Source organism: Saccopteryx bilineata, chromosome 4 (genome assembly GCF_036850765.1).
Source record: "Saccopteryx bilineata isolate mSacBil1 chromosome 4, mSacBil1_pri_phased_curated, whole genome shotgun sequence".
Classification (NCBI taxonomy): Eukaryota; Metazoa; Chordata; class Mammalia; order Chiroptera; family Emballonuridae; genus Saccopteryx; species Saccopteryx bilineata.
This window is the reverse complement of record NC_089493.1, coordinates 270490658-270518530: the sequence shown is the minus strand read 5'-3', so window position 1 is coordinate 270518530 and position 27873 is coordinate 270490658. Positions and strand designations below refer to the sequence as shown.

General features: G+C 47.6%; 1 protein-coding gene across 3 annotated transcripts in view; it reads right to left on the bottom strand.

Annotated features, from left to right (window-relative positions):
- The window catches only part of AUTS2 (activator of transcription and developmental regulator AUTS2), a 1187404-nt gene that overhangs the window by 81556 nt on the left and 1077975 nt on the right, over positions 1-27873 (bottom strand). For all 3 annotated transcript variants that reach the window (XM_066274625.1, XM_066274627.1, XM_066274626.1), the window contains exon 6: positions 7368-7419. In XM_066274625.1, coding sequence (XP_066130722.1) covers positions 7368-7419 — 52 coding nt within the window. The remainder of the gene's footprint in view (positions 1-7367; positions 7420-27873) is intronic.

Sequence of the window (27873 nt, the reverse complement as noted above, 5' to 3'; positions counted from 1 at the left end):
TGACACCTTTGTGGCCACAACCTCTGCAGCACAGTGTGCAAAAGCAGGTGAACAGACACTCTATTAATTGCTGTAGAAGGGCAAACGCACTTCTCAAGACCCAGCCATGATGGCCCACTGTTTGCTGTACTACTGAATACTTGTAAAAGGCTCACAGTCGGAGTGCACATGGGGCATGGTGGCTCTTCACCTAGGCTATACCAGTGGCGCAGCATTCGTTTTTCAGCTCTTGGAGTAGCTGAGAGGCTTGCTCAAATGGAAAAATCTGCATACAACATCCCAGGGAACTGATGGAGCACCCCACAAACGACCAGCCCCTTCTACTCCTATCCACTGTTCAGGAGTTGGTAAGAAACCATTTCTAGAAGAATTAGAGGCACAGCCACTTACAGCCAGCTTTCCATTAAGAGGTAAAACGACCCTCCAAATCCCAATGTCTGGGCCACACTGCACAATCAGGCCTTAGAACGCACTCTCCCAGCCCAGGCACACTCACCGGCCGGCAATGGAAGTCAAGTCTATGGGGGTGGGGGTGGGGGTGGGGGTGGGGTACAGGCGGCCAGCACAGAACCTCTGACTTCCGGCCAAAAATCCCTTTGGTGAATTCACCAAGTGGGTCTTTAACAAGACAGCCATTTCTACTTTTTGAAAGCACAGACTAAGCAAGTGGTAAAACACTTTGATGGTTGCCCCAGGCTAAATCAAAGACAGCTGAGCAAAAGTTCAGGCACCATGAAATTAATAAAATCACTGCTGCACCAGCTCCGCCACAGGCTCAGGAATAAACCGGTAAAAACCCAAACGGCACGGGGAGATTACTTGTGGGGGGATCAATCATTCCTCTGCTGAGGTTTTCTGACATTTCCTTTGACAGCATCTTCCCTGGACTTATAATTCACCAAAGTTGCTTCCTGAGACTGAACATTGCTGGGCTTTCTGAGTAACCGAGACAAATTTTGCCTGTTAAATAAATTCCAGGCAAGAGTATATTTGACTTACACGTAGGGAAGCAGAGCATTGTTATGTAAGCTGCAAAACAATAGAGTTTATCTTATCAGAGGAACTCATTGCTGCTCGCCTGTGTGTGTTTTACTGCCAAAATAAAATAAATCGAATCAGCTCACACATGATAACATGCTCCTTCCTAACTCATACTAATTGCTCGGCTAATTGATGTTTGTTGAACTTTCTCCATTTCATTGAGTGATTAGGTACAAAGCTAACAGTTGACATCTGTAGGCGCTTAACTGGCGTCTGTAATTACTGTTAATGTTAAATAATTGTTAGTTAATTGGAGTGGTAACTGACTGAATGGAATCCAGATTGTGAAGCAAAAAAGAAACCTAGTTAAATAAACATACACTTTCAGAGAAAACAACATTTTTCTGCCGTTGTCAGAAAGTAGAAATAGTCCAGAGGCCACGGGATAGCCACCGGCTTCCTCCATGAGGAAACTCTCGCTGCCTGGGGCCCAAAGTACTCCCAGTGACGAGGCCCTTTGTCATTGAACAGGTCCCATTAAAGACTCTCCAGAACTCATTTAATGTTTTGTTTTTTGGGGGGTTTATTTTGTTTGTTTGTTTTTAATTCCAGCTGTCTCTGATGACTGCGTGTTACTTTCTGAGACAACCAAATGTTAACTCATTTTGTTTAATCAAACAAATCCCTGAATATGAATGAACTAAAGAGAGGGGCTGGTCAATATTCAAGCTCTTTTAGCTAATATCGCCAAGCTTGGAGAAAAGTCTTTCAGAGAACAGCAGCAATCATTCAACAGAACCAGTGAAGAGCTTTTGCTACTGGGCTCAAAAGTAAACAAAATAATGCTTTTGCTACTAGGCTCAAAAGTAAACAAAATAATGTGGCTTATCCAACTAAAAGGAAGGAATTGGCTATATTGTAATTGGCTCCAGTTGATCTGGTCAAAGATTTACCCAGAAAAGTGCCATCACGGTAAAGGTTCAACTCCAAAGAACCTATCAAGATCAACTTGATTGTTGGGAAAATCTTCCACCCTCTTCACTAACACTCCAGTGATGGGATCCAGTATTGACCCCAGGATTTCCCCACCATACTCACCAATGAGGTCAGGGGAAGACCAGGTAGCAGTTGAAGAAAAAATATCCAGAGGGAAACACTTTTTCACATCATGGAATATTTTTAGACCCTTGCTGGCGGTTTCATACAGTACAAGGCATCTGCTTCCAAGAATTCTCAAGGAATAATTCCATACAACCAATTCTGTACATAAGAGTCTGGCTTCCATAGGAAGGTCAATTTCCATAACAAAAGGAGCTGATTGCATGCTATTTGCAGTGCAGGGTAGGAGGAGGCACTCCACTACTCATAGCTCCTTTGTCTCCCATCAAGCACCAATTACCCTTCAATAGTATTTAATTCTCTACACATCAGACGTCTCTCTCTCTCTCCTAAAGAGCCCCCTTCCCCAACTGCTTTGAAAAGTACAAAAAAAAAAAAAGTCGGTGAGAAAGAAAACTCAAGAATGCCTAGTAGTCTAACTTCCCCTTATCTAGGATTTAAGACATCACAAAACTGCAACTAATTGACAGAGGCTGGAATGGGCTCCTCCACACACTAGGAATGCTTCCCCTGTTAGGCCCCCTCCCAGCTAAACCCAGGACACTGCAAGGAACTGTTGAACAGTTTCTACATGTTCATTATAATTTAATGTTAAAATCTAAATTAAAAAAAAATAAAAGAAAGCCATCCTGTAGTCAACAACTGCATCATTTTCACTTATATAAAAATCACAGGATTATTTTAGGGGAGGGGTTTTCTTAAGACAATGTGACCCTGCTGGTAATTTAACTTAACTTTTTGGTCACCAAACCAAGGAGTTTCTCCTTCATGTTCAAACCTAATGAACAAGGTGAGATCATCTCCATTAAAGAACTTATTAGGTACCCAGTTACTGAACCCCACCACTCCAAGCAGGTATACCTCTAGTAACATGTCCCTCATCTGGTCTCAAACAATTTTTTAAAGCAGGGTTGCTTTCTACACTGCTGATAAAACCATATTGTCAAAAAAATACTGAAAGCCACACTAACCTAAAGGTGCTGACCTCATCTGTGTCTCAGTGCAAAATGACACCAAGAAGATGCCAGGTGTGACCACCAGTAGGCCTGGAGGACCTGGAAATGGAAAAACAGTCCTGGTCAGGGAGAGCTCAAGGTGGCCCCAGTGTTCCACCTGGTACTCAGCATGGTGAGTGTTCACCAGAACTCTCCGTGACTGACCAGGAAGGTGGGCGACTGCTCTTCTGCTGTCTGAGGCTCAGCAGACACTGGGTGTGCCCTGCAGGGGGCTTCCTCCCTACCTGGCTCATCCCTACCTCGGCATGCAGTGATGCCCAGGCTGCGAGCTCCGCTCCCTGACAGCTCACTCAGGAGGGCCCACGGCCACAGTGGGAGGCAATGGTGGAGGGAGAAGGAGTGAGAAAGTCACAGTGAGAAACACTTCTTGGCCACCTCTTATCTATCACTTGCCCAGACTGCAGGACAGATCCAGGACAAGAGGAGTCTGTGGCAAGAAGGGGCCTCTCCTCTTCCCCGGACCTGCACCACGAATCCACCCCTGGGCTGGCAGAGAAACAGAGGGCTCCAGAGACAACTGTCCTCCTTCCTCCCAGCCAGGGCTGCTCTGCTGCCCTTCCCTCCTCTCCTCCTCAATTCAGAAGCAATTTCAGACTTTCAAAGAGATGAACTACCTTGGCAGGATGGGCACAGGCAGCAAAGGACTCATTTTCTGCATCTCTGTCTATATATCAAAGTGGCAAAACCACCAAGAAGTCAGCCCTCCGGTAGAGTAGGCAAGAAAGAGGAACACATTCTGGCTGGCCATACTGAACTGACTGGAGAGTTCCTTTGACAGATAATATTCCAGAAGTTTGAGTCCTCAACCAACTAAACGCAGACAAGAAGTCAGTCCTTCTCTGTGTGTCTCTGTGTCACTGGGAACATTAATTTTTTTTCTTTGGCAGATGGTTGAGTCACAGAGACAGAAGGATTCATAAAATTCACATGAACATCCTGTAAACATTTAAACACATAAGATTAAATAAGGCAACCATGACCTTGATTCAAGTTAAACTATCCTCCTTTTTTATTTACACCTACGAGCCTAAATCCTGCAGTTTGGAGTCTCATCTTCCCACCTCTTCCCATACGCTCAGTTCTCACTGGGCATGTCGCAGGTACATGCAAGCACACAGTGCTTGATTAATTTGTTTTGAAATGGGAAATAAAAGGCATCAGAAAAAAAAAAAAAAGCAACAACTTGGAACACCTGAATACAAAAGTCTTACTAGTCCTCTATTAAATGGGATGCGCTCTACAACACAGAGAATGTCAACATAAAATCAATGGGCAGAAGAAGGGATATAAAACACATTCATTGTACCGTACACTGTTTCAGCCCCTCTCTGCTTCCCAACTATATATTATTATAAAACATCCCCACTGGAGACGCCAGGCCCAGGACTGGGAGGCTTGGCTATGGTTGAAAATTCTGACCTAAAGAGGCTCAACTGTTTTATTCGAGCTCACAGATTGCTGGGCCTGGAGCCATGGCCCCTGCTGCCTCAGCCTGGAGCTTTACCCCTAGCGTCCCAACATGCAAACTGCGCCCGCCCCAAGGCGCCGCCACAGTCAGGTTGTGAGATTAACACTGCCCTCCCACGGTGAAGTTTTATGGCCCGAATCTGCCCGCCGCTGGGCTCAGCAGCAGCTTAAAGCCAGGCTGCTCTAAGGCCAGAGCGTTGTGGAACTCCCAAGCTGGAGAGGGGATATGTAGCTTTAAATGTCTGGAGGTGTAGAAATACATGTGTCAGCTTCCCCGTATGCTTGTTACACTGTTCAATACACGGAGGCTTTGAAGATTTTTCCCAGTAGTGTTTGTTACCTGGTGTAAATGTGCCCTTTCTTACAATGCTTTTTATTGCTCTTGGCTAAGAATACTGGACAGGGACAGGGGACCTGGCTTGTAGGCAGGCAGGCTGCTTTGCAGGAGAACTTGAACTTGATGTACATGAAGCTGACAATTCCTTGAAGGCCTTGTCAACCATCCGCCCAGTAAACACTGTGCCACTACCGGGAGTTCAAACAGACCAAAACCCAAAAGCGCACTGGCAGGCTCTCTGCACCTGTCGCAGAGCCATGGTTGACATTATCACTACACAATGACTCTCTTTTTGAAGTTGTTTTCCTGAAGTTTAGCAGTTTGAATGCTAATCCCCTTAACAAAACTGTCCGCATCTTTGCCCCCCCTTCCCTGCTCCCCTTAATCTCCTTCTCTCCAGGGAGGAGGGCGGGCGCTGGACACCAGTCAGTCTGGTCTGCAGCACCTGGATTTGCATTGATTCAGTCCCTTGTCATTCATGTTACCAACAGGAATTAGCATAAGGCATTAAGGGGGAACTCAGGAGGAGAAAAGAAAGACCATTCTGATGGAAATAAGGGGCAAAGGAATAATCTGCCATCAACTAAAATGCTTATTTGTGTATGGTTTCCCAAGCAAAGCTCAGAAAAAGCCTATGTTGATTTTAGTGTACACAAAGAAACCTTAATCCTTTCAAGGCAACTAAATCACCCCAGAAAAGCAGCTCAGAAGAAAGGCACCCTGTCAGGGGGTGACTATTCACAACCAAATAGATGCCACAAATCACACTCTGTAAGTAAACACAAATAAGAATGTGGGAAACGTTTGATTGGAAAGGGCAGGGGGAGGGGGCAGAAGCCAGAGGGGAGAGGCAGAGGGGTGCTCCTCCCTGTCATCAATCACTCCCCATCCGGCCAGAGAGAGCGGCCCTGGGAGAGCCTTCCACCCTGGTGGGGGCAGCGGTGGCCTGAATGCAGGTCCCAGAGTCAACTCTCAGTCCAGGGCTGATCCCGGCATGGGGAAACACACTCCAAAGCTTTATAGCAAAATGGCCAAAGAAAGACACAGTCACAGGGCGCTAGAGGTCCTGCGAGGGACAGGCAGGTTGTCACTGAAATACAGAAGACCTCCTTTTAGTAACCTGGCCTATCTCAGTCTCCTTCCTCCACCCCCTTTCACATAGATACACCACTTTCTACCAATCCTCTCCCTCATCAAAATGAGCAATAAACAATTATGTATTTTTACGTCTGCGCACTGTATGCTGTGAATGACACATGCCTTCTTTTACTGGGCTTTTTAGCGTTATGGTTAACAAATTTACACAAACTTTCAGTCCATCAAAAATATGATGAAATGTAAAACTGGAAGGCTCCATTATGCAATAAAAAAAGATAAAATTCAATATGACAATAATTCCTGAAGTAACAGCAATCACATAAGCATTCACACCTCAAGGGAACGCTAAACATAATGTACTATTTAAAACTGCAGTTGGTTCCAATTCTAAAATAACCTGGGAGCTCAAAGTAACTGCACCTGAAAATACGTTTTACTAATCAGCTAGCAAATAACGCTAGCCCCTGCAACTAAGGAGGGGCTCGGGTGGTTTCGAATTTCATTTGATGAGGGCCCGACTCCGCCCAAGCTGCCAAGGCTCTTCCGTGTAACACGACCAGATTCCCACAGAAAGCACACTTGCATTTAGCAATTATCATGCAATCACTTGTATCAGGTTCTACTGTGGAGACGAACAGATGAAACAGTTTCTGTAATTTATACCTTTCAATCATACACCTTTGCAAAGCCCGTGATTAGACGCTCCCTTAAATTTCATTATTTCCAACAATACTGCTACAAATGAAAACTGTCCAGAAACCTACTGGTGATGATTTAAGATAAGCTTTTCCTTAATGTACTGCTATAGCATTAGCCTCTCTAACGCAATACTGCGGTTTGGAAGAAATTAATGGGATAGCACATATTTAAATTTTGCCCTCTTGTTCATTTATTAACTTTACAGAAAGCCCACAGCAGAGTGAGGCATGGTTTATGACCATAATACTATGAATACTAAACATTCACTGGTTAGTAGTCTGCAGTACAAATCGGCTGTTTATATATAGTTCTCTGACTGCCAGGTAGTCGATAAGTAACAATAAAGTTAAGGTATTTTGATAACTATTATTCTCCATTACAGCTTCCTACATTAAATTAAAGTCACGTAGATAGCAGTGATTTCTCAGTCAAATCAATTTAAGTAAGGGTTCAATGTGTTCTTTAAAGTGAACTGTCTTTAATGTATCACAAAAGAATACAGAGTCTGTCTCAAGCAAAACCACCAAACAGTAACTTATTAGTTCCAGCATAAGAAAAAAAACGGACTTGTTTTTTATCCTTTCTCCAAGGCAATGACAATGATACAAATACAAAAATACATGAGTTATTGCTAAGAATTAGAGTCTTACCTTTGTTTACAATAACAGTATTGAAGAGCTTTTCAGAGCTGGCATCTGATGCCTGAAAAATAAGAAAGGAGAAAAAAGAGGTTATTACTCTCATTAATATTGTCGTCATCATCATCATTTCTATTATTTGAAATCAATTGACTGCATTTTGGAAAAGCCTAACAGGGAAAGCAGCAATGTTCCTCAATCCTCCATAAGGTGGCGCTAGTTGACTGCATGAGGGAGACCTGCAGTGCAGCTGTTTGCTGGGGGAAAGAATCTGATTTAAAAAAACGTGTCCTTATTAGACATATTATCTGTGCAAAACATATTTCTATGAGATGATACACAAAATAATTCAGCTCATTCACACAATGATTTGGCAATTTCGTTGACAGATCATTATTTTGGAAATGGTACGTTTTTATATTTGCAGACATGCCTGTTTTTCCCTTTTCCTTTACAAACCTGAGATGCCTGTTATTTAATGCTAAGCTTTTTCCTCATGAAAAAGTGTCTATTGCTCCCCAAAATTAATTTTTAAATATTCATCTGATGACCCTAAGATCCCTTCCCCTTATAAGTAGTAACCAGATTGACCTTGGTATTGAAACTAAAGCCAGCTGACCTGTCCCCAAACCCAACACTGTACATGCCATCAGCACAATTTCCTTTCCATTTTCTAGAGATCATATCTGCTAATTATAATACTGGCTTGAGGAAAGCGAAACAAGCCTGTTTAAACAGCAAGAGTGCAGCCAATTTAAATTACACACTAACATTCTGGAAAATAACATGAAGTCAGTGTGGAAGAAAAGACTTTAATTTTCAGAAGCACTGAATATTTCCAGAACTCAAAAAAATTTAAAATTAAGCTCCCTCAATACATAACCTGAAGATGTATCTATATTTGAAGTTATTATAGTTATGGTACATGTATGCTGTTTTGGCTCCTCAATTCTTGTAAGAAATCACTAATGTTTCACACACTGTAAAGAGTTGTATGTTTGACAAAGCAAAGCATGGACTGCTGAAAAATAAGAGAGAAAACTGTAGAAAATAGAGGAAGGGGGAAATCCGAAGTAGAACATACTCTGACTTCGGGGCTGGCTTTTAGAGACAAAGAAGATACTCAATTTAATTTCTCCATGTTACATTGACGAAGATGAGATATTCCTGCGTACATCTGGGGACCACGTTCTAGTGCTCAAAGCAAGTGATACAGGAAGACATAAAATATTTTTATTATGACTACTTTTTCCTTTATTTTTCTTCTAATTTCCCAACTGTAGGGGTGGTTCAGATGATTAACAGATCACGAAAAAAAAAAAAAAATGAATGTATGTGCAAAACAGTGAACTGTTTATAAACACAGTTTAAAATAAATCCTAGATTTTTCCTCTTATTTTGCAGAAATAAAAACAAATACACAAAAGGCCTTCCTGACATCTTAAATAAAAAAATTGTACATCATAGTATCTTTTAATAAAAATAAACTTCCAAAAAAGTATTACATGGAGGGGAAAATAAGATATTCGTTACACAGATCAAGAAGACTAAATTATAAAAGCAAAAATTATAGAAATAGTGCTGTTAAATTGTTACATTAAGTGAGATTTCTAGGAATGTGATTTTCCCAGGTAAAAATAGGTAAGAATATTTCACTATTCTTCGATGAAAAGGTATCTCTTGATTCTATCAATAACTAGAATGGCTACGTTAAATTCATGGTTTAAAAAATGAACTCCAGGTGATTTTTTTAAAAGAAAAACAAAGCCTGTTAATGAAATCATTATACCAGACTGAAATAATAATCCTTGCAGATTTTGGAAATCACTACAATGAGTCTAACCGGCTCAAATAAATATAAAAACAAATTGCATCCTAAATGCAAAAAAGCATGAGTAAAGAAAGAAAATGGTTCCTCGAGTTTTTATTTGCACTTGTGTGTGTGTGTGTGTGTGTGTGTGTGTGTGTGAGAGAGAGAGAGAGAGAGAGAGAGAGAGAGAAATGGAAAAGGACAGAAGCTGTAGGTGAATGTGAACAGGCCCTTTGGTTGTCTTACACACCCTCCCCTTTGGGCTACCACCTTTGTCAGCTCCATTAGGCTCCATGCTGTATTCTTAATAGGTGGTTAAGGAATCCTATGTCTGAAGCAAACACAGATAGGATCATTATGATACCAAGCAGTAAGTTATGATGGAAGTAAGTGTGACAGAACATTTACAGAGGCTTAGGAGTACACCTTCTAATAAAAGCTTTTCAAGCCCTTTAATTTTCTGATACGTGTCACAAAGCCTGAAATGATGCCTCGACCAACTGGGGAAGGCCGCCACAGAAAAACCACCAAAAGAAAATGATTGCAATGGGGCTATGGCTGATCTTAAAATGACTTAGGATCCCTTTTCTCTCCCATTCAGGTTGCTAAAAACTGGCGGTCTCCTGCCCTGAAAGTCAGAACAGAGCTTCTTAGCCAAAGTCTTAAGTGGAAACTACAAGAAAATTCTTTGCTTTTCCTCCATAAACTTTCCAAAATCGGCTTACACTTTTAAAGCATTTGTTCAAATTATTTGGCTCCTTGGGTTTTCATCTTTGGGACATTTTTTTCCCACTGTGTTTAGGAAAATATCTTCAATTCCTTATAATACTTGGATCATTTTCCTGGCTTGATTAGATATAGATATATTTTAATCAAGACCGCCAAATGGAAACGTGGCTTTTGCTTCTCTGCTTTTCAACGTGGGGGTATCTTTACATGCCAAAGAGCTTCATTTAGATTTTGTTCGTCATTTCGTTTCATTCCCCTCACTAGCTTTTGGTGGATTGAAGGCCTTTTACGTGGCTACAAATATATATCGACCACCAAAAAAAAAAAAAAAAAAAGCTTTTTTTGGTTGCCTTTTACTTAGGGGAAGGCGCAGATTTGCTTTTCAATACTAAAATATTACTAGATGCCGTAGTTGTTTAGAGAAAAGTTAAATAAGTCAAACAGATTGGAGGAAGGAACACGGAGAATGAGGGAAACGAATAAAAGCCTTCCGTGCAGAACGGGGTGGGACGCAGCCGCATCGCTTCGGGGTCTACCTTTAATTCCCTTCGCTGAAGGCCCTGGGGACAACCCTCCACAGCCACAGTATGAGGGACTTTTCAACAAGAAAAGAGAAACCTCCTGGAAACTTAAGCGAGAGTTCTTTCCCGCACTGCTGAGCCCAGATCTCCTTTCGCTTCCCGTTGGCACCGCGTGCGGGCCAGGATTCCGACCTGGGCGCAGGGACTGCGCGGCGAGCCCAGCGCCAAGGTCTCCGGCCGCAGCGACCAAGGCCCCGGGCCCGGGTCAGGCGGCGCCCCTCGAATGGGATGGGGGAGGCAATGGGGCGTCTCCCGCCCCGGGCCCCACAGCAGAGCTCCGGCTGCCGCGCCACCGCTCCCCCGCCGAGCCGAGCCGAGCCGACCCGCCGAGGAGGAAAGTACAAAGGCGGGCGCCAGGGCTGCGGAGGGAGAGCAGGAGGGAGGGGGAGGACGGAGCGGGCCTGGACACGCTGGACGCGAGGAGCCCGCCGCTGCCACCCGGCCCTCAGGTTCGGCCGCTGCAACAAAAGACCCCGATCGGCGGCCTCCCTTCCTACCGTGGGCGGAGGGCGAGGGCGCTGTGCCCCCAGCGCTGCATTACCTGGTCGCAAAGGGTTAAGCGGTCCTGTCAGCCCCAAGTTCATGGCTGGGTTCCTTAGCGGGGTTCACGATGGGGGATCGTCAGAGACCAAGGGAAAACCAGCCAGACACACGTAGAGAAAACGCCCGACTCCAACTGGGCTCAGTTCGCAAGTCTCCCTCCTGCTGCCCTAGCGAAAGTCTGAAGCGGATGCACGAACCAGATCCGTGGGGGAGCGACAGCTTCGAGCGGCCGGGAACCGGCGCCGCACACACATCCAAGCGCGGCCGAGCCAGGCGGGCGCCGGGCGGCGGCGGGAGGGAGTGCACCCAGCCCGAGCTCGCCCGCTGCCTTCGGGCCGCTCCTGCAGCGCACGGGGCCAGCGGGGCCCTGCGGGGACCCGAGGAACGTCCCGGGCGGGCAAGGCGGCGAGGAGCGGCTGGAACCGCGGCCTCGGCGCGCGGAGCTAAGAACGAGGCGGCGGCAGCGGCGACAGGACAAAGGAGACCATGTGCGGAGGGAGGGAGGAGGGAGAGGGAGGAGGAGGAGGAGGAGGGCGCACCGCGGCGGCGGCGGTGGCGGCAGCTTCTCCCGGACGGCAGCCGGGGGCTCCCAGACTGCTGGGCCCGCCTCTCCAGCAGCACCACAAGCCGCCTGGTCCTGGTCCCGCCACTGCCGCCGCCGCCGCCGCGCTGGAAGGGAACGCTCCGGGAGTCTTTATTTTTGGCTGATCTCACCGGCGAGCGGCTCGAGGGACGCTGCAGTGGCTGGGGCGCCTGGTGGGCTGCTCGAGGCCAACAGCGCCTCCCGACTGGAGCTAGAAGGTGGCGGGGGAGCGCCCGAGGCTGGCTGGGCTCCTGCCCGCGCTCCGCTCGCGGGCGCCTGCCTCTCCCGCCGGCTCTCGGCTCAAGTGAACTCCATCAGCGACAGTCACCAGCGCCGCAGGCTCCCTGGCTGAACGGTATTAGGAAGGGGTGGCGGCACCGGGGCTCCTGGCTCCGGACTTCGCTCCCTGACTCCACCAAACGTGCCTCCTCCAGACACTCACAGCTCTCGGAGCGGGACTTCCTCGGCGGCGGGCGCGCTGAGCCGGAGCTGCCGGTGCCACCGCCCCTCCTCCGTCCCGCCCCGCGTGCCCCGCCCCTTGCCGCTCCTCCTCTCGCAGGGCGCTGGGTCCACCCAGTGAGGGCGCAGTCCCTGGGCTGGACACCGACAGCTGTCGCTCCCCTTGCAGATCAGGGCCCTAGGTCCCCAGGACGCCTTCCTGGAGGACGGGAATGGCGGGAACTGCAAAGCCCTCCGCCCTCCCCAGAGTTGTGGCTTCCAATATTGCGCCCAGGCAGGGAAAAGCCACTAGGCCCATAGCCTGGAATTGAACTGCGATTAGGCCAACCATGTCTATGCGGAGCAGGCTCTCTGGGCAAATAAGTAATGTATGTGAAACGTTTGGCACGTAGTAGGTGCTCAATACAAAAAAATAAGTATATTGCTGAAAATGGAAGGGGGAGGGCTTAGAGTCTAGTATTAGAATGAAAAGGTCTTCATCTAACCTCATTCCCATCATGTTCCAAAATTGAATGCAAGTTTGTTATATCTTAAGGATAATTGAGTGCATGAACTGGCAATTTACAAATCCCCTCTCCCCTTATTCTTTATATCCACTGACAAACTGGAGCTGATTGGTTCCCTTGGCATCCAGCAGATGTAGGGAAAGGAATAAAGCAATGCCACAGCCTCACTACATGGGCAGCAATTAGTATCTTTCTAACATTTATCACCATGTGTTCCTTAGTGCAGGCCCTGGAAGGGGGGAGAGGGCGCTCAATGACCACAAACTGGCCTTTGGTGGATTTCCCCTGAAATCTCATGCTGCCCAGGGCATACCCAGCCCTCTCCTGTCTAGCCTGGGAGCCCAGCCCCTCTGCAGACTTCTGGCCTCCTTACTCAGGATTCCAAGCAAAGAGGCCCTAGGCCATCCAAGGTGGTCAGGAAATCTTCTGCAAACAAAACGTGTGACTTTCCCAGCACAAAGGAAAGAGGGTGACAAGGCCTAGATTACACTGGGAGGGCTCTAGGGTAGAGCACCCACACCTGGGAGGAGGGACAAGAGAGGGAGGCTTGCAGTTAGTTCCTGATTTCCCTTCTAGCGCCGCTGTTACCTGGACTGAGGTGAGAGGAGAGGAGAGGAACCTGGCTGAGGAGAGACAGGGAGGCTTGCAGTTCCTGATTTCCCTTCTAGCGCCACTGTTACCTGGACTGAGGTGAGAGGAGAGGAGAGGAACCTGGCTGAGGAGAGACAGGGAGGCTTGCAGTTCCTGATTTCCCTTCTAGCGCCACTGTTACCTGGACTGAGGTGAGAGGAGAGGAGAGGAACCTGGCTGAGGAGAGACGTACAGCACACACCAATGCCATGGAGACTGGTTTAAAGCCATAAGGCCCATTCCCCACCTCTTTGAAGCTGAACATCTGCCATCGTTTGATTTCATGGCACTCTTGAAAAATGTCTCAACAGGGAAGCAAGGGGGTGCTGGCTGTATGGCACATTCCTTTTTCTGCAACCTCCCAATAGAACTAATCTGGGAAAGGAGGATCTTACTCTCTAGCCTCGTGTCTTCCCCAACTGATTGCACGCTTCATGGTGTTTTGCAAAACAACTTTTTAAGAAAAGATAGGTAGTAGAGAGAGATTTTTCTCCACTCCCCAGAGAAGTTAGAAGAAAAGGTGGCTGGGAAGGTGGAAGCGAGGAGTTGGATTTTCCTATGGCTTATCAGATGTCACTAAGACCAGCTGAGGCCCTCCAGCTAGGCAGCCTTCGCTCTGAAGCTGTTTTTGCAAAACCCAGATAGCTCAAAGACAAACATTAAATTTTCAAGAAAAGACATTAAAATGTTGTTTCTTTCGGAGCAATCAAAATGGGATGGTTTTCTCGTCTGTTGCTCTAATAAAATCAGTATCACGGGGAAGAAATTGCTGGAGCTCCTGCCAGGCCCCCCTCAGGGTAAACGGAGATGCAGGGAAGGACAGGCAACAGAGATGGCCAACCAAAACCACCACTTAGCCCTCGGAAGTGCTTTCCTTCGGCTTCTGACACGGAGCACGCCTTGCGTTAGACTGTCATCTCTGATAATTAGGGATCAGACCACAGAGGAAAGCCTGGAACAGATCTGCATGTTGTCCCTGCGTTTTGATTATCTGTAATTAGGAGGAACGCAGAAACGACAACAGGCAAGCCCAGAGAGAACCCACAGAACACGGCTTCTGCGCACCCACATTCAGGGCCTGTCTCCCCACTCCTCGTACCTGGCCTGCCCCCCACCCCCCGCTACAGCCCCCCACTGCCACTCTGCTTTCGTTCTCAGCTTCTCACCAGACACGGGAATAAATGCATTCTGATTGGTTGCTCTGCTGTCCCTCCCTTCCAGAAGGGAGGGAAGCAATGTTAAAATTGGAAAGGAATAGGTCCAGGACAGCATCAGAAGTACAGAGAAAGAAGACAGAAAATAAAATAAAAATAAATAAAAAGGATAATCCACACACTGGGGGACTGGATATCCTGGTCCAAGATCTGACTTTCAAGAATCAAGAACATTTGTTTATATTTTCTTGAGAAACTTCACTTCTCTTTACTGAAATTTTCATCTAAAGATGATGAAGTCAAGTGTCTGTAACATTCGGGTTTAACATACTAGCACTAATGGGTTGGCGTCACCTTCAGTCTCTGAACCAGGGTTAAGGAGAACAAGTCTTACAAAGTGGGACCCTAACAAGAAGCAGATTGCAAGACTACGGACTCAACGGCCTTCCCAGTGTCAGATCAGTTATTTCAGGACGAAGAACAACTTTTTATATCTGACTGAAGAGCTTAGTAGCCAAGTTTATGATTAACCAGCTAAAAGTAAAAACAAAGATGCTAAATTAAATATGGGGTCATCTCCCTCCAATCTCAAAATATATCTAAATATATCTAAACTCAGATTAATGTCTAATGGAAGTTCTTCTAAACCTATCTAAAAAGGCAGAGTTTTAAAGCTTAACCTGTAAGGTTTGATTCAATTTATATCATAAATTACCAGACTGAGACTAAACATTTTCTGGTAAAATATTTCCTACAAATGCTGGTCTTCTGTTGAGCATCTTAAATAGAAAAAGTTCATTAACATCATGGCCTTCTTCCTCATAAATAGAATGTACTCAGGTGATTCTTGGGGTGGTTTAAAAGAAGAGGAAGTCTTTACAAAAATTTCCTCAAGCTTGTATATTTTAAATTATGTAGTCCGAAAAGACCATAAAAGAGGAGTGACAGCATGAGTCCTCTCTCAGACTCTGGGGGGGGGCTCCCCTCAATGCTGTCACCCCCATCTGGGTTATTTCTGTGTCTCTGGGAGGCCTGAGCTTTTCAAATTCTAAAGCTCCTCACATACTGACAATACACATTTCTACCTATTCTTTGAGTAGAGGTTAAGAGCCAACATCTGGTTGACAGTATGGTCCTGTCACTTCTGAGCCAGAGGGAAAAGCTCTTCACTCTCCATGCCTCCTTCCCCTCATCTGTGAAGTGAGATGAGAGTCCGTGCACCTCTGAGGGCTGGTGTCAGCAATGGCACCTGGCACTTAGTAAGTGGGACACGTGTGTTGGCTACTGTGCTGAAAGATGACACTGTTACTTCTATTCTTTAACAAAAGAAAAGTATGCTCTGGAATGGCAGCAATGAACACGGCCATGCCTTCCCCTGGATTCTATCAATGACAATCACCACAGTGACAATAAAAATATCCAAAAAAACATTAAAATGACACCAATCCCCAAAAGTGGCGACAGTGGTTTGTACCATCCGTCCTAGAAAATCTTACTGCAAATAATCTCTCCAGATTGGGTCAGAACCAGGATATTACATGGCCTGGGTCACATGATAAGGCTGAGGGCTGGGAGTAATATGGATCTTCTTGGTCGATTATTGTCAATTGTAACTTCTTGCAAAAGGCCTACAGATTTGCTATGATTAAACATGGTTTCTTGCTGATACAGAGGCAAGTTTTGTTTTTTGCTCCTTTTCTCTGTGTGGGAAACCCATCACCTCAGTTTGATTTTAAATCCCCTACACAAGGACTATCTATGCCTTGCGAGTCTTTATTTACACTATGGCCATGGCAGCAGTAGAAGGAACAGAGACCTGTGCCTGGGGATGGGGTCCAGCACTTCGCCTCCGTCTGTGAGGCTACAATGCTAGCCTATTCCTTGTGACACACCTTCTCTATGAACCTAGTATCTTGCGGATCTAGTTCACATCTTGGAAGGCGTTCACAGGTTGTGCGCCCAGCCCAGTACTGGGCGGCCTGTCCTTAATAGATACATGATGAGAGAGGATGACCAGATAGCTAAGATTTCCCCAGCCTGCCAGGGCAGCTGGGGCACCTGACAAGTGGCTGGGTAACTGCAGGACTGAAGACAGCTGCCGAGAAGCCCAGGGGACCTGCAGGTGGACGGCCACACCTGCTGCTCCTTGCCCACGTGGGCAGCCAGGAATCCTCGCGAAGAGAACTGAAGCCAACAGGCTGCTCGCCCCTAGCAGGCGGGCTCTCTCTCCGCTGCCGAGGTTGCCCGGTTCTCACCTCTGTTAATTTCTGACCTAGTTAGTATCTTCCATGCTGTCCAGCCCAGGAGATGAAAACCCTTCCTGGGTCCCAGGGATTTCCCCTATGGAGGCCAATTCATTTTAAATGACACACCATGATGCCTGGCTAGCCAACCTCGGGTAGCCCCCAGCTCCTCAGCTCTATGGCCCCCCCCCTTCTGAAGAAGGAGGTTTTTAAATGGAAGGTTCATTACTTATCACTCTGAAAGGGGACCGCAATAGCTCACACTCTCACCGTGGTAAAGCCAGAGTCTCTACCATTATACGCCTGTGTTCCTACCATTGATCACGGAGCTGCAACAAGAGGGAAGTAAATAAACCGGACCGGGTTAGTTTATGATGCGTACTATGGAGACGCAGGGGGAAATAAATATTTTCCAAGTGTAGAAGTCAAGGAAAAGAATTTTACTTTCAAACTTCACAGTGTACTATAAACTACAAAGGGAAAAAAGTATTAAAACAACCCATAAAATATCTCTTACTTAACCTCCAAATCTACATTAAGATATTAATACTCAGAACATGACAGTCCCACAAAGAAAGGCAATGAAATATAAAAACACATTGCGAGCTCTGCTCCTGCTGCCCGACGACACCCCACTTCTCACGGAAGTGCGTGAGATCAGGCCCACGAGGCCGTGTCTTCCTGCCCCCCGCCCCCGTGCTCAGCTCGTCTTCGGTCACACCATTTGGTACTGATGAGTGTCTGTAATCAGGGCTCTAGCGACCTGTATTTGATATCAAGTCTGTCCTGCTTGAGGACAGGGACTCACCCTGCAGGTATCACATCTCCGATACCTGGATCCTCTCACTGTCTCTACACGGAGGTGGGGGTGGGATGGGGGACCAGAAGCCATTAAAATGCACAGTGTGTACAAAAAGTCTGCATGAGCCAAAAGGATGGGCAGATCAAAATGAGTAAATAAGTCAATGAAGATGATAAACTGAAGAACATAAAGCGTTAAATTGAAGAGAAATGCTTTCAGTGAGGCATTCCCTTTAGCTATCTTTGCATAAATTATCCCAGAATCTGATTCTTCGCAGGCTAACTGGACAGTATAATCCATGGCCTCCGGCCTGGTGGTTAGGAGTGTGGGCTGGAAGTTAGAGGGCTGTATCTTTGAGTCTAGTCTCTATCATGAGAGCTGGTTCATCCTGAGTCATTACTTAACATTTCCTAAGCCTCGTCTTCCTCATCTGTAAAACGGAGCTAGGAATATAAGTCAACTTTCATAGAGTAATGTTGCAAACATTAAATAAAACAATGTACATGATGCAACCTGTCGGTTGCTCTTCCCACAAGGATGACTGGTTAGAAGGTCCTTTAAACTGGTGGCAGCCATTTCTTGGGGGGCAGCTGAGAGATTGCTGGTCTAGTGGTGGAAAGGGTGGCTACTGACAAAGGCCCTGCGGGGTTCAGCTCCAGGCACATCCTCCCCCACCACGCATCAGCTGTGTAACAGTGAAGAGGCTGCGTCACCTCACGGTGCCTCAGTTTCCTCACCCATACAATTGGGCAATCACAGCGCCTACTGTGATCACCGCGAGTGCTGTGCGGGTTCAGTCAATGAATACGTATCAAGCACTTGGAGCAGTAGCTGGTCTTCCTTAGCAACAAGCTATCTAGGAGTAGATGTTCTGAGTTTTTGGAAGACTTGACCAGTAGTGGCCCCTCTTGGTTTTGTAGATGAAGGGTCCTGGATGGCGGCATGACAAAGGCAGTTTTGCCGTCCTCTCTACTGGCCGATGGGCCACAAGGCTGAAGGAGGGAGGACTGAGCGTGGAGATGGTGCCGGGCTGGGGCTCACCTGGGAAACAGCGGCTGTCACTGCAGCTGTGGACAATGAAGAGCTATGGCCACGGGCTCCCAGGCACAGTGTGGTCTTGGGAAAGAGAGCCCAAGAAGGAAGGCAGTCTCCGCAGCCGCCGATGGGGCGCAACTGGCTGTGCTTTCACAGCGCACCGTGTGGCCTTGTTGGAAAAGGCTGCTGGGAAAACAGCGGTGGTAGTCAGCTGAGCATCTTCTTCAATTTTCTCCCTAAGAGGCGTTTGGGCTCCTGTGCACCGAGTGAGCTCCCCAAAATGTCTGGCAGCCCAGGGGAGGGAAAGGCACCCCTAAAGCCACCCTAGATCTTCCTCGGGTGGATGCTTGAATGGTTTGTATAAAAACTGAGGTTGTCACCTTACTTGGCTTCCCCAAACATATTTACCATTAGACAAGTCATGCAGGTACATTATTACAGCTTCAGTTAGGTCTGGCACTGAGGAAGAACGTTTTCGGTATCTGACTGCAGAACCCCAGGGAAAGGGAACAAGTGAAGTCCCAGGGCAAGTTGCTATTCTAGGTCTGGGTCCGGCTCAAAATATGATTTTAATCTTCATTTCAGGACCTTGAAATGGAAGGGAGGGAAAAACCAACTAACACACTAGTTAAAACCCGAGACCAGAAAAAGAGCAGAGGCCATAATTTATAGCCCATGATGTCTCTCTTACTGGTCCTAAGGCTTGGCCTCTCGTAAGGGTGCTGCTGTGCCTGCCTACAGTAACATATATTTTTCAAAAATGTTTATAGTTATTATGCCACCTGCCCTTACACCAACCCTGTGAGGTAAACATAGTAACTGTTCTTCTCTTCCATATTTCAGACGGGGCCACTGGTACTAAGAGTATCACCACCAATTGTAGTGGGGAGTCGGGATGTCAGCACGCTTCTAAAGTATCCACCAACTTCTTTACCAGACCATGCTCTACCATCCATCCTGCTAGGCGAGGATGGATGGTAGAGCATCTTCTCGACTTCTTACTCCCTTGGCCAAACCTGGAATTTCAACATACTCTCAAGGCTGAAATATGTCAGTTCTAGATCGAGGTCAAAATAAATTGTGACAGCCAAAATCTAGAGAGGTTTCCAGATCTAAAGGGTCATGGGAACGCTGTCTTTAACCTGTGCGAACACTACCAGGCTATGTGACTAGTTTACCTTTACGGATTTCTTTCGTTTGGAAGGTTACTGACATGCATATGAAGGTTATTTGCAAAAGTAACATGACAAACGGTGGCCAACTGCATGTCAGCACATCATCTTTCTCTCCAACTGTCCCTCAAAAGGTTTGCTCTCTTTTCCTGGAAACGTGTTACCTAAAAATATTGATATGATTTAGGAAATTCTATCCCTCCATCTATACGAATACACATGGACCTAACAGGCTTCTGTGCTTTCATGTTAGCCTCATTATGGAGTATCCAGATGGTCCAAATATTTACTTGCTGAAATTCTTGCCGGGCAAGAATGAATCATTTGCTTCTACTGTTTTGGTGAGTCATACAGTGGCTGGGGTACTAGGTGGGCAGCTAGACTGTCAAAGTATTCATTCACTTGGTTTGACTTTCCCGAAAGTATTCTACTGACCAATGTTTCTGATGTTTTTCTCCCTGCCCCTTCCACACTATCAGAATGAAGTGGTAAACTCTAACATGGCTATTACAATAGCTTCCACCTCTCTGGCTTTATGAATCTAATAAGCATACTTTGAAAATGGTCAGCTGCTTATACACACGCCAATTGCTTCGCCCATATAGTGCCGTTACATTGGGCGAGGGCAGGCCTGCGTGCCCACAAAGCCTGCTAACTCCTCTCTGGGGCTGTAAAGTCTCCAGTTACAGACCTTTGTTGCAAAGTAATCAAACGAGCAATTTCTTCTTCTGCTCCCATCCCAGCTTCTCTTGAAGATTTCCTTAGGGAAATATATCCAAATAAATGTCTCCCATGTATTACCTGTTTCTTGGCTCACTTCTGGACACTGCTATTCCTTGAAGGGCATAAATGTCCTTAGTGGGAACAAGATACTGCTTTGGCGAGCAAAGATGCAGGAGTGCGAGGAATGTTCCTCTCCCTCCCCCCATCCCTAACATCATCATTACCTTATTAGATGGTTAATAAACAGTTATCAGAGCAATAAGTTAATGAATAAATAACCATATTTCTGCCAACTAAACAGCAGAGAATGGAAGACATTGTCTCAAAAAATAAACTAAACTGTAAAGTCCTTTCCACAAGCTCCCACCAATTTAGAATTTCATAGGCTACAGGCACCCATCGTCATAAGGCTAACAACAGAGTACATGTAAATTCTCCTGAAAACTGATTACTAATTAAAATACCGCTTCAACCACTGTGGTAGCTACTCACTAAATACGGCCTCCAATAATTCTGGATGTGCATGCCAGTCTTCCATGAGAGGCTGCAGCTTAATGTTCTCTACCCTTGAATCTGGGCTGGACCCGTAACCGTTTCAAGCAATAGTATGTGGAGGAAGGAATGTTCTAAAACTTCAGAGCCTAGGTGTTAAGAAGGCTTCTGCTTCTTTCCTCTTGGAGCCTGGCCGCCATCTTGTGAGGAAGCCCAAGCAGCCCCCACAGGGCAGAGAATTAATCTTCAAGACCTAAGCCCTAGCTGAGTTCCTAACTAACAGCCAATAACAACTTGCCACCTATGTGAATAAGCATCTTGTCTGTGACTCCTCCATCCCCAGCTGAGCTTGCCTTAGCTGAAGGCCATGGTGGAACACAGAGAAATTGTCCCTGCAAAGCCCTGACCAGATTGCAAAGTTGTGAACAAGTAAATAATTGTTGTGTTTCAAGCTATTACATTTGCAGCTTGTTACAAAGCGGTAGGCAACATCCATCTCAATTATCCCCAACATTCGGAAAAAGAAAGAAGGTGAACATATGTCAGGGTGAGACCATATCCTTGAACATCACCTTCTGCTTTCTTGACTTTGCAAGGGAATGACAAGGACCACCACTGAAGCACAGATAAAGCATTGCTGGTGTATAGGAAAGCAGGCTTTTAGATATCAATTTTGTATCCTGTGACTTTACTGTATTTGTCTATTCTTTCTAATAGTTTTCTGGTGGAGTTTTGGGGCTTTTCTATATATAGAATCATGTCATTGCAAAAAGTGATACTTTTAAACCTCTTCAACTTCACTCCTATGTGGGATCTACAGCTGAGACTCCTAGACATAGACGGGAGCACGGTGGGTCCCAGAGGGGAGGGGTGGGGCGGTGGGTGGTAGAGGGGACCAAACACGTGGTGATGGAAGGTGGCTGGACTCTGGGTGGCAGGCACACAACATAATCAACACAATGTATACAGATCAAGGGCCGTGGAGATGTGCACCTGAAACTAGTGTGATCTTAAGGGCGAATGTCACCCGGAAAGCAACAACAAAAGAAATCCTGACATAAGAGAACTCTTTGCCAAAATAAGGAAAAGTTTTCAATTTGATAACTTAGAAGAAAACTTAACATGACAGTGTTAATGAAAGGATAAATCTGATCTCCCCTTTCCTTCTGGAGACTGTGAATGTTTGCAAAACGAAAAAGTCGTTAGTAATCCCTTCCTTTATCTAAAACAGATTGCCGTTTTAAGCACAGCCTCGTGAAACTGCAGGTTCAAAGGAACCTGAAACCGAATTAGCATAAAATCTGGAATTCTCATTTCCACCAAATGCACAGCTGCCATGTGACAGCTCTTCTGTGATTTCGGTTTCAAATAGAAACTGAAAGTAACTGAGGTGGTGTGGGCCACGGGCTCCACACTTTCAAGCCTCACTCTCCTCCACAGACCCACACACTCGAGAGAGAGAGTAGGAGAGGCTCACCTGAAACCTCCCGCAGTGGGTCCCCTGTGTGACCACCTGCCTGACAAGGCCAGAGAGGGGAAATCCCAACACCAGGGAGAGCTCCTATGTAAGCAGGGTAGGGGTTGCCCACAGGATATGAATACTTCACTAATACCTTTAGGAGCATTAAATATTTTTAAGTAAATTCATACACACACACACACACACACACACACACAAACTCAAAGTGAATTTGCTGTGACTGAGTTGGTGGGGGAGGTAGAGCACCCTTTTCCCGGGTTTCTGCATTACAAATGCCAAGAAACCCACACTCCATACGCTGAAATTTAAACACCAGCAGGTATGTTATTCTCTTTCATGATTCACTTAACACTCTCTCAGCTTTCTCTTTAGGTGGTGACAACTCTAAGGCATCTACATTGAATTCTGGACAACCCAAGGGTGGGGTGGGGGGGGGGCTTTGCCTACTGTTGAAATACCATCACCACTGGGACAAAAAGTTACACTTCTTTGTATTGAGAAGGACAAAAATAAAATAAAATAAAATAAGATGCGATGTATCTGACCCCCCTGAGGAACACACATGCCAGAAGAGCATTTCCTCACCCCAGCAGAGAGAGTGAGTCTGCCAAGAGCCATCCCAAACTTCCTCTTCTGATCCCCAGATGATCAATTGCATTAATTAAGTGACAGCTGGTGGGGGCCGCATCAATAGCACATAAAAAGCAGGTTGCAGCCAGGCAGGGAGTGAGAGGCACAGCCCTCTCCTCCTCTTCTCACATCCCTCCTGCCAGGCCTGTGGGATTCTTGCTGTCCACCACGCCCCCCTCAGAGCCATCTGCTCCTGATGTTACTTAACATCCTCCAGGAAGGCAAGAGATCGGGAAGGGGCCCATGTGGGCCAAGTGTGGCGGGCCAAGAAATTCACAGGGAAGTGAGTGTGGACCTTCAGGGGCTCACTTTCACCCAGGTTTGTGCCTCCTTTGAAGTTCCTCTACCGTTAGGTTACAACTTTTCATATTCTCTGGGAGAAGAAAAAAATGTAGTGAGCATCTGGTACTTATACAGAATCTTAGAGGGAGTTGACGGATTTAATTACAAGTGTTAATAAAACAGGAACATTGTAGCCAGGCTTTCAAATAGCCACTTGCCTATAAGTTACAAGACTTTCCTTTGTGCTGCTGGTCAAGAATGCAATCAAGTTTCCCAGCAATGAGTTCTCTCAGAAAAAGGGAGGCTGATGAAAATAGAGTTGGCAGCTGGTAGCTTTTATTTTAATTTATGATGCTGTCCTTCTTATACAAAGATCGAGCTACAAACAACATTCCACTGGGTTGTGTGTGCTCTGAGTTGTTCTTCCATTTGCACTGGAGGTAATGGATTGTCTCTCTCTTACTAGGGCTCACTTAGAGCCGACAACATGCATTTCTGAAATGAGTGGCTGGGTTTCAAGGCATAACATCAGGCCAGGAAAAGGCGTACAAATAACTGATCAACACGAGGGTTGGAGAACTGACTTGGTGCTCATTGGCAGCAGGCTCTCCTGAGGTTTAAAAACTGGTTGCAAGGCTATTGGGGACCATCACAGGAGAGCGTAGGTGCTGAAGAAATACTGGACCAGACTATCAAAGTCAGGGACCTGAGCTGCGGGACAGATGACATCCCAACTAGTGTGGCTTTGGGTAAGTCACTGAACCTTTCCTTCATCATTCAAATGCATTAAAATCAAGATGAATACTCTCACTTTTTTCTATACATAAGGTTTGGGGATTTTAAATGATCTAGCATTGAAATTATAAACAGAGAATAGTCATTGTGTTAGAAAATAACATTTCCTCTTTTCAGTTTCTTAACGGCTAAGTAGGGGTATACTGCTACGTGTGACTTACCTTTTCTGTGCACCCCCACCCCTGCCACCTCGTTTCGAGTTTCCTTAGTAAATCAATGAAACGTCAGAAGTGTGATATGGTTTGTATTTAATCCTTCCAGCTGGCAAGTATGATTTAACTTCCTCATCAAAACAGCCAGGGCACACATGAGCCTCTCGAGCCCTCTGCCTGTCACTTGGTACCGCGGGCCCACTGAACACATTTGTCAGCTTCTTGTTTTAAGAGCAAAACCAAAAGGGTAAGTGTGTCATCATGCCCTCTTTAATCTGAGATCCTCAGGGGAAGGACTTCAGAAAGAAAGGGGAAAAAAACCCCACAACCCCTTCTCCTGCATTACCCCGCCCCCCCAATCAGAACACCGCTGAATTCAAAGCAGGGCTTTGCCTCAGTCAGACCGTGCCTGGCCAAGGCAATGTGCAGGCCACATTGGGAACCAATTTAGTCATTTCTGACTTCTCAACAATCAAATAAAACAATAAATAGCCTGGACTGGGCTTGAAGGGGAAGAGGACCACATGTATTTCCTCTTTGGATTTTTTTTTTTTTAAACATGAAAGTTTGGCTTGAAAAGAACTTATTGCGCAGACACATGTGGCCTCAATAGGATAGATCTTTAACTGATGAGACAGATTCCAGATTCAAGCACACAATATCAGGATTTAAATCCTCAGAATTTGGTAATGGAAAGTTTGGGTCACATTAAGGGCTGTGGGATCGATCCAGGGATAAGATTTAGTTTTAAATTAGCCTCTTGGGCAGGCTGAGCATCCCCCTAAGAAGCACCATATGTCTCGAATTCCACCCCTTTCCTTCTCTCTTGGCAATTCCCGTTTGATGGGCCAGAAAATTCCTGGCGTCAGACCCCTTCCCTGCGAGTTTATTGTGGACTCCCATCCCGGGGAGTTATTTTCCTTATGCTCTCTCTTAAAAATTGCTTCCCAAGTTCTTATTTTGAAATATCTCAAACTTTAGAAAAGATAAAAAGATGGTATATGGACAGCACACCCCTTCACTGAGAGTCCTCGATTGGTAACATTTTGCCACATTTTACTCTATTTCTTCTTACTGGTCAATTGTAGCGAGACACACAAACCACCGGTATCCACTCCCTGACCTCCTAGTCTAGTGTCTGAACCGGGAGAGGGAAGCTCTCCCAGCTTTCCTCTGTTTCTCGCTTTCCCCATGGTGCTCATCCGAGTGGCGAGCTGTGACACTCTGCGCCATGCTTCCTGGTGGGCAGGGTCCCTGGGCATTGGAAAACCACACATTTACCAAGTCTGCATAAGCTCGGTCCTTCTTTCTGCTGCCGGGACCTATGATGCCTAAGCCCAGCCGGCGGCCCCGGGAGGCTGCTCCGGGCTTGGGGGGAGCTGAAGACACTTCCCTGCTCTAGCACACATTGCAAAGAGGTTTGTTTGGGGTGTTAGTCATTCACCCCCCTAATAACGAAGTAGTAACATTTGACTTTTCAGGGTTTTTTCATTTCTCGACTTGAAGGAGAATGTACCTCTCTCGGAGTTGTTGCGAGGGTTAAACGAGCTAGAGCGGTCCCTGGCGCACAGGAAGCCCTCGGCTGACGCACGTGACTACCAGGTGTCACGGGTCTTGCTCCCTCCGGCACGGCTCGGAAGGAGAGCTGGTCGGGGAGGCAAGATCTGGACAGACGCTGGAACATGCTCGCCTCCTGACCGAATCTAAACCTTTCCTTAACTCCGACAGCTTGTGGCCTATGCGTGGCTCGTTTTTTACAGTAAACTAAAGCCATTCCCACATTCTGTGATGAGGATGCTTTTCCTGAGTATGGACCACGTGCCGGAAAACAACACAGCATGTTCACTGCCCTTTAGGAACTTACAGTTCAGGAGAGAAGACGAAGATTGTCTGACTAGACGCAGAGCAGGCTGGAAGCCCGGGGAGGCATCCAGCACAGGGACCCGGGGGAAACGGTTTCCCCAACAGGAGAAGGCCGGGGACACGGCAAAGAACAGGTAAAAAATACTGAAGTGGAAAGGAAGGTAAAGCGACCAGATGCTGAGATTTAAGGCCCCGGGAACTGGTTAACATCAGGAACCGAGCAGCAGGAGGGTGGGAGTGACAGAAAGAAATTGCTTTGGACAAGACAAGGACCATGCTGTGAGAGAAGCCCAGTCAAGACCAGAATCCGGGACTGGGACACGGGAGGGAGGGTTCGGCACTGCAGACCGGGGAGGTGACCTCTACAAAGAGACGAGGGGATATGAGTGCCGGGTGGGAAGAAACAGGACCAACAAGGACAACACTCAGAGAGCATCTGTGCTTACGGGGTCAGGGAAGGAGTCGCAGGAAGAGTGACGTGTAAGGGGGGGGCGCTGAGATAGCACCCCTGCAGACCCGAGGGGGGGCAAGGGTTCCAGACGGAGGGGGCTGCAGACGGCAGCACCCCTGCAGACCCGAGAGAGGGCAAGGGTTCCAGACGGAGGGGACTGCAGACGGCAGCACCCCTGCAGACCCGAGGGGGGGCAAGGGTTCCAGACGGAGGGGGCTGCAGACGGCAGCACCCCTGCAGACCCGAGGGGGGGAAAGAGGTCCAGACGGAGGGGACTGCAGACGGCAGCACCCCTGCAGACCCGAGGGGGGGCAAGGGTTCCAGACGGAGGGGGCTGCAGACGGCAGCACCCCTGCAGACCCGAGGGGGGGAAAGAGGTCCAGACGGAGGGGACTGCAGATGGCAGCACCCCTGCAGACCCGAGGGGGGGCAAGAGTTCCAGACGGAGGGGACTGCAGACGGCAGCACCCCTGCAGACCCGAGGGGGGGCAAGAGTTCCAGACGGAGGGGACTGCAGACGGCAGCACCCCTGCAGACCCGAGGGGGGGAAAGAGGTCCAGACGGAGGGGGACTGCAGACGGCAGCACCCCTGCAGACCCAAGGGGGGGCAAGAGGTCCAGACGGAGGGGGCTGCAGACGGCAGCACCCCTGCAGGACCGAGGGGGGCAAGGGTTCCAGACAGAGGGGACTGCAGACGGCAGCACCCCTGCAGACCGGAGGGGGGGCAAGAGTTCCAGACGGAGGGGGCTGCAGACGGCAGCACCCCTGCAGGACCAAGGGGGAGAAAGAGGTCCAGACGGAGGGGGACTGCAGACAGCAGCACCCCTGCAGACCCGAGGGGGGGCAAGAGGTCCAGACGGAGGGGGCTGCAGACGGCAGCACCCCTGCAGGACCGAGGGGGGGCAAGGGTTCCAGACGGAGGGGACTGCAGACGGCAGCACCCCTGCAGACCGGAGGGGGGGCAAGAGTTCCAGACGGAGGGGGCTGCAGACGGCAGCACCCCTGCAGACCCGAGGGGGGGCAAGGGTTCCAGACGGAGGGGGCTGCAGACGGCAGCACCCCTGCAGGACCGAGGGGGGACAAGAGTTCCAGACAGAGGGGACTGCAGACGGCAGCACCCCTGCAGACCCGAGGGGGGGCAAGAGGTCCAGACGGAGGGGGCTGCAGACGGCAGCACCCCTGCAGGACCAAGGGGAGGCAAGAGGTCCAGACGGAGGGGGCTGCAGACGGCAGCACCCCTGCAGGACCGAGGGGAGGCAAGAGGTCCAGACGGAGGGGGCTGCAGACGGCAGCACCCCTGCAGGACCGAGGGCGGGCAAGAGTTCCAGACGGAGGGGACTGCAGACGGCAGCACCCCTGCAGGACCGAGGGGGGGGCAAGAGTTCCAGACGGAGGGGACTGCA